Here is a 7,999-nt window from a genome sequence, read left to right as displayed (position 1 = left end):
TGACAGATAAACAATATTAGCATTCTGATTATATTTGCTTCGTGTTTAAGTTTCACTGACCAAAGGAACAAGAGTCCCAAGGTTGGTCCACATCGAATTTTCTTATGTAACAGTGAAACATGCCAAGCTAGTTTATGAACTCCCAGCCCATTCACATACCATCTCTAAAATTAAGTTATTTTACCCTCAAAGCCGCCTATTTACCAAAAGCATTAAGCAAGTGCTTAAAATTAAGTTCATATGTAAGTGCTTCCATTGAAGTCAAAGGTAGCTTTGCCACTGAACTCTATTGGGGGAGAATGAGGCCCTAAAACTCTATCCACTTGTCTCTAAAATTACTGTAAACAATGTTGAGTGTTCAACAATATATACAAACCCCACAAATATATTTTAAAGAACAGCATAAATTTAATGTCAAAATATTTGAATTCAAGTACAGAAATTAACACATGATTTCAACATTAAAAAAACAGGACAACTCTTTTTTTAAAACAGAACTACTATACAGGTAATACCAAAACACAGATGAAGCTTAACAATTTTAACTCTGAATAAATTAACAGCACAAAAAGTAAGATAATTTACTCTATTACTAAAACTATGCAAAGGACCACAATAGTAAATTATATTTCTTTAAATTTAAAAAAAAAAGTGTCTTAAAATCTTCCTTTTGCATCATTTTCCGGCCACATAATAGTTGCCTTCTGGCTAAATAACTACTAATCTTCAACATAAAAGCGATCCTTGGTAACAAGATTACAACCAATATTTGCACAGATTAAATTAAAGAGATACTATTCAGCAAAGTAATTATTAGAAAAATTCTTAACATAAGCCACTGGGTTCTATTGCCCACACTTTGACCAGGAACCATAAACAGATAAAAGAACATCAATCTACAGTACTCAGGCCAAGAAAAGTAACGTTTTTGAACTTTATCTTTTGACAAATGCTTATATTTACTGAAATGTGAAAAGTTCCCTATATGGAAATAAATATATTTTACTCACGAAAATTAATAGTGTAGACCCAATTAAAAACTAAAAATGACAACTTTCATATTAATGCTGTACAACTTTTTCTTCAAAAGAATGAGGCCTCATTAGAGATATATACTCGCTGTCCAACATGGCTGCCATTAGCAAGCAGAATTGTTGGTGATAAGGGGTAGCTTGGATAAAAATAAGGCTTTGATGTGTATGGAAGCATGCTGGGTGTCCCAGAAGAGAGAGTGGCACTAGCAGGGGAAATGCTATTTACTGAGCTGCGACGAAAATTGTAGTCTGTAAATAAATACATGAATAGTTACTTTGCATGTAAGTCTATAGATACAAATTTAATTCAAAGAGACAAAATGGACTACTACACAAAAAATCATTTTCTAACATGTTTCAAACCTCAATATTTTGATGATAGCAATGGAGACTATGCCGATCTGTCGCATTGCAAATCCTGTTTTACCAGTATGTGACACAAAAATACTTCACTGATATACTTGTATACCAGCACAGATACCACAGATTTGACTGGAAAGGTATCTTTCCATAAACAATTTTGTTTTGCATCTTTCTACCTTTGCAGAAACAAATCTCTGATTTATCTTGCTACCACAAGATATTAATTTTCTTCCAAATTAGATCTCATACTGAAATACAGGGATTTCATCTATGAAAGAAGAGGTGTAGCCAGTTCATTTTTGCTTTTTTCTAAGATTTATTATTTACAATACAAACTGATAGAATCTTCTCTAAAACTACAGAAATGTGGAGGGTGAGGTATTCTAACTAGATTACTTTGCCAATATCCGATTTACATATTACTCCAAACCTTTTATAAACGTCTAGTTTACTTACCAATTTAAAGTATTACTGGTAAATACAATTTTAAATAAATCATCTCTTTAAAACAAAAACTATATTAATCAAACATCAGCTAAAAGACAAATAAAACGTAATAAATTTCACTAATCTTTAAAGTAAACCATTTAAAATACAGAGATGTTATCTGTAGAATTGTTGTTTCCCAATAAAAACACATATTTTATTTTCCAGTAATTCTCATACACCATACAGTGTTATCCTTTTCTCCAAAATAATAAATTCTGAACTTTTCAAACATGCAGCTACGCTCTTCATGGTAGTTCAAGCCAAACAAGGTGCGCAGTTGATTCTAGAAAAAAGGAGACCTTCTGGCTTCCAAAAAGCACTGTACACTATCTCCAGAGTGAATTGCAAATAAAGTCAGTTTAAGGTGAAGGTTAAGGTCTGCACTGCAGTATCCTGATAATTCTGTAAATGCTATACCTCAATTTTTTGGCAAGCATTAACTTAATGAAGTCAATGAGAATAAATGTTTAGCCAACAGGAATGAGACCAACAGCCGTAGTGTAAGCACAAGCATCATCAGAAAGGACCTAGTTAAGAAAAAAATTGGGAGAAATTAAAAAAATGGAAACTATTTAAAAAGATAGTTTATTTTTCAGTGTTGAGACTAAAAAAAGTTAATATTTTTCAAAATTTAATTTTTCAATAAACAACATTCACGGTGGAAATTAGCAAAGACGCATACACATCAGTAAGCGATGAGTTTGCAAGCAAAGGCTCTGATCCTTCACTGACAACTGTGCAGGCAGAGCCATGCACCAGAGTTCCAGTGCAAGATGAAAGTCAAAAATTAAGATACTTTTCATCAAGCAATTTTTTAAAAAGCATCTTTATGACATCCAATTACCAGTTATTACTAAATTATCCAGAAACATTTCTTTACACTGTTCTGTCTCTGAAACGGGGCCTTCATGTAAATTAACATCAGGCCCATAACATCTTCTGATAAATACAGAATATAATTTGTTTATGCTGTACAGAAGATACATGCTTTATGTCATATTATTCCAGTTATTCATATATTTCATGTGATATATATATCAATTTTGTACTATCAGCCTTTTCATTTTACTTGTTTTTATTAAACACATTAAATATACATCCTGAAAATAACACATTTTGGGGTGTCATATTCTGCCACACTGAGTAATTATTCATGAACTATCCTACTGATTTCACAGTGGGACTACTCAGAGTAAGGTACTACTCAACATAAGGGTGACATAACCTGGCCATCTGGCAGCAGAGTAAAATGAGCAACTTCATTGCTACGAAAAAAGAAAAGGAGTACTAGTGGCACCTTAGAGACTAACCAATTTATTTGAGCATGAGCTATAGCTCACAAAAGCTTATGCTCAAACAAATTGGTTAGTTTCTAAGGTGCCACTAGTACTCCTTTTCTTTTTGCGAATACAGACTAACACGGCTGTTACTCTGAAACCTTTCATTTCTACGAAAACTCCATTGAAGTGAATCAAGTTATGCCAGGGATGAATTTGACCCAACGTCGCCAAGTTTATATTTCTTACCTGTTATTTATTTTCTCCAAATTCTCCTACACAGATCCAGACTGATGAGATTATGTTCCCTGTCTGTAAGCAGTGGAGACAGAGAATAACTGAATCTTCAAGACAATGCTGTGATCCCTACTTGAAGTATATGGAACCCTAGGAGACTCAGTTACAAAAAAATTCCCAACAGTATAATTAATACTCAGGAATGAATAAAAAACTTCATATTTTCAAAATGCCTTAAAAACATTTGACTATTTAACCCTGCAACAACTCAGTTGAGTAGGTACAAGGATATCCCTTTACACAGAAATGGAAACTGAGGCAAAGAAGTTAAAGGCATGGTTCTCACAACTCAAACTGAAATAATTATTAATAATCCATTCAGTCTTCTAGAGAAGATAAGACCTTAATTTCTAATGTAAGAGGCAGGATTTGACTTTTTTTTTAAAAATATACTTTCTTTATATATCACAAAGAAACAAGAAAGCCCAATTTCTTTTTCTTTCACGTCACCATTAAGCTTTAGCACTCTATGCCCATAAAGGAAGGCAGAGATTTTCTTAGTACAATGAAAGCCTTATAGCATAAGAAAGTATTTTGCATCTGTATGTATAAGGCCCGATTTTCAAGTGAGCGGCTCCAAGTTTGAGCATAAAATTTTTGTGGTTACAAAATGCACTCAAAATTAGAGGTCGGGTTAAGGTCCTTTTAAAAAAATCAGACACATAAACTTCACCTGTGCAGCACCTAACATATTCAAAACCAGACTGCAGACTAGCTAAGGCAGGTGCACAGGTGAGCAATGGGGCTCTTTGCAAGTAGCAGTACTAGATGGAGAGCAATCTCTGTGGGAAGGGGTGGGAAGCAGCCTTGGCTTCAACCCCTCAACACACTAACCAGTGCAACTGAGTTGGTGCACTGGGAAAAGTAATCTGTACCAAATATAAACTGGTGCAGATTATTTGCCTCCTGGATTTCTGGGGCACAACTATAAACTGTCCTTTGCTCAGAACTGTGACAAAGCCACAATTTAGCCCTCACCTACTAAATATTCACAAGTGTCTAAATTACAGATCACTAGTACTCACTGTAAAGAGCACCTTGTAACAATATAAATCCTTCCAAATAAACTAAGTCTCCTCTTTACAACAGAGACTTTATGAAAAAAAGACAGAAGAATCATTTTCTGGTGTAAAGTGTATGATTAAATTACCTTCAGGAGAAAAAAGAATAATGAGTTTGAAAGCAATTCAGTTAAGCCTGTAATTTTAACAACAACAATCAGAATGTTTCAAATCTTTTTGTAAAAATTCTAACAATAATGTTTCAAGGAAGAATCAGAAAGTATAGCACTGGATAATGTTAGTATCTTAAAAAGTCTGGTGGTATCAGGATTTCAGGCTATGGAAAAGGTTCTCTACTTTGCTCTAATTGCTCCAACAAATAAATCTTGAATTTTGATAAAGCAAACTGAGACCAGACCATACTGAAAAAAAGTATAAATCAACTAAATGGTAAAATGAAAGGCTTGGTGTTTAAATCACGGCACCATGAAATAAAAGGTTTCTTTATTCAATAATATGTAGGAAGATGGATCCTACTGGTATCTTTGAGGAAACAATAGGATTAAACATTTATGTTGAAATCACTGCTTTAAAAGCCAGACCAAGAGCAAAAAGTTTCTTGAGCAAATTATCTATTTTGTTCTTGATTTATAAGGACTATATTGAACACAGTCATTGCCTCTCTGTGCTTCAGTTCTCCATGCTTCAGAATTTATATAGCTTGCCATACAACATGAGAAAATGATGAACTGGAATTAAAAATAAGAAAGCTGTCATTTAGAAATTATAATGAAGATAAACTTTCTCATATACTCATTACAATGAGTAGGAAAAGAAAAAATAAAAAGCATTGAAAAAAATCACTAAAAGATTTACTGCAGATAAATTCTAGGATCCCTGTAACCTATCCATAACAATCAAAATCTGTGCAGTCAGCAGCGTTTATGTTTCTGAATATTCCTCTGAATTAGGATGAAAAGACACAGACCTCGGTAGTCTGTTCCCACATTAAAAACCATAGGCAGCAACTATGAGTCATGGAATATTCACAAGAATGTTCACACGGAGGTGACCCTGCACTGTCATGTTAGAGGAAGGGAACAAGGTATACCTTCCCCATGGAGCAGCCACCCACAAACCTGCTAGATCCCCTAGGATTCACAGGAGGACACAAATGCTCACAGCAGCTCCAACCCTCTGCACATCTGCCCTGTGAAGTGAAGCTTCATTACAGCCACAATGCCAGGGACTCCACCTCCAGCTGTGGAGGCTCCCGAGGACCACCAAAGGTTCTGCAAGAGAGTTCATGCAATCTGTAGTAAATGGTGTGGGTGTTGGGCGATAGCGGCATGCTTACCCACCCACCACCCCAACTTTTCTCCCTGCAAGAATCTCTGACCACAAACATATCACTCTGCAGGGCTGTGGGAGGGCAGTTTGGAGCACTGCTACAGGAAGACTGAGCACCTCTTCTGCAAACAGGGAGATCCACACATGGCTCTCAAGATGATGTGGCCCACAGAGAAATGGAAATCCCATTTCTAAGATAATGTGTCTATTCTCGATACCCAGTAGTATGTTAAAATACTACACTGACTTCCACTTTTCTGTGATTGCTATCCGGTTCACTTGTTGGGTGCCTGATTGATTGATATAAAAAAAAATCTGATGATCCAAACATCAACTGCTAGTAAGCCAGTGAACATGGGAGTTCAAAAACTGCACTACAAAGGACCTAGGAGGGAGGGCTTCGATAAAAATTTAAGAAAGCCAACATATAAGATGGAAAATATTTTTCTTTAACTGTAAACAAATGCCAGAACTACAAGACTGCTGTCTCCTCTGGTAAACACAGCAAATAACTAAATATATCAGATTTCCAATACATTCTAAGGCAAGTTTCCAGAAGTTTCAGTTTCTTTCTGTCTCCACTACTTTCATAGAAGGAATATCATCCCCTCAGAACAGACCTATGTAAGAGAATGAAAGAGAAATATGTTTTAAGAATTCTACATATATTCTATAATAAAACATAAAAAGGACAATTATTTACAAAAAATTATATCTGCAGTAAACGTTTTCATAGCTGCCATTAAAAAAAAAAGACAGATATCAATAAGGGCCAGAATTTGATATCCTTACTCATGTTGAGCAGTACCTCAACTCCATAAATAGTCACCCTGGGCTAATTCTGAAACCAGGGACTAAATATGAACAATGATATCAAAATTTGGCCCTTTCATATTATCACTAAAATTGCTTTACAAACCCATGGCACAGGATTCTGACAGGATTAACAGAGAATATCCATCAAAGAGTTCCAAACAATTTTCAGTAAATCACATACGTAGGGAGACTTGTTAAAAATATTACTCACTTCTGACATTAAAAAAGATAAAAGCAGTCACCTTCATTAAGAAATTAGTCTGTACAATACCACCAAAATTTCCAGGACAATATTTGGCTTTGGCCTCATGCCTTGCAATGCACTTGAAGTCCAGTAACATCTTGTCATAACCAAGCACTGTGTTGCTGTTTACACAGAAACTTTATTTAAATTAGTGGAAAATTCATAGTTTGAACCACGAATGGTTCAAAACTTCTGTCTAATTATACTTCACATTCAGTATATTACCAGACTAGATTTTCAGAAAACCTGGTTATGAAATTCAAGGAAGTCTCAGACACACAGTGTCCATTCAAATACTGAAAAATGGCAAACTCACCTCCCTTATATTATTCAGGTATCTCACAATGATTTGGGATCATTTATTTTGTGATATTAAAAAGACAAAAGAAGCTTGAATTACTCAATGAATTACTCAATAACTGCATGAATTACTCAATAACTGCCATGCATGTAAAGATCTTTTAATTATGAGAATATCAAAATTTTAAATAAAAAAAGTTACTTCATGGAAAAATAGTCCACCAATTTAGAGAACTGAGAAACCCTGGGGTTACTAACATGCACCTGGATATGTTTTTTGTTGAGAGTGTAGATGGCTCTGAGCCAGGCCTGAAGACGATGAGAGTGTAGTTTTGCTAAGGGTGTCACAAATATACAGGGTGCCATAAGACCCAGAAGTTGCAGGCAAGCTTCCGCAGTTTGCAGGCTCTGATACATGACTACTGCTGTAGCCATGGAGAGTGCAGCTGTATTGGCAGCATCTAGTGAAGCCTGGAGAGATGCCTTGGTGATTGTCTGGCCTTCTGTTATGAGGGCTTAAAATCATCCTCTGATCCTGTGGCAGGTATTCAATAAAAGATGAGAATTTGGAATAGTTTGTAAAGTTACATTTTGTCATCAGAGCTTGGCAACTGGCTACTCTGAACTGTACCAAGGCAGAGGAGTAGCTGTTCCATCCCAGGAGGTCCAGTCTTTTTAGCTCTTTATTGTTTTGTGTAGAGTGGAACTGAAGTTGTCTGTTCCATTCACTGTCTCAACCAGGGAGTTGGGTTTCGTATGGGAGAAGAAATATTCTGTGTCTTTGGGTGGGATGTAGTATTTCTTATCAGCCCATTTATATGTAGGTGA

The 7,999-nt window shown here is 35.4% G+C and overlaps 1 protein-coding gene across 3 annotated transcripts in view; it reads right to left on the bottom strand.

The window, feature by feature from the left end:
* Positions 1–618: 618 nt before the first annotated feature.
* RBM46 (RNA binding motif protein 46) overlaps positions 619–7,999 on the bottom strand; it is a 42,806-nt gene continuing 35,425 nt past the window's right edge. For 2 of the 3 annotated variants that reach the window (XM_084625541.1, XM_084625542.1), the window contains one exon: positions 2,033–2,413. In XM_084625541.1, coding sequence (XP_084481667.1) covers positions 2,403–2,413 — 11 coding nt within the window. In that variant the 3' untranslated portion in view covers positions 2,033–2,402. Of the gene's footprint in view, positions 1,284–2,032; positions 2,414–7,999 lie in introns of those variants that run through there. The other variant, XM_084625540.1, reaches the window with a different exon arrangement.

This window comes from Lepidochelys olivacea (assembly GCF_965140295.1).
Source record: "Lepidochelys olivacea isolate rLepOli2 genome assembly, chromosome: 4".
NCBI lineage: Eukaryota > Metazoa > Chordata > Testudines > Cheloniidae > Lepidochelys > Lepidochelys olivacea.
Note: the sequence above shows the minus strand (reverse complement) of the source record. Positions and strands in the feature narration are given on the sequence as shown.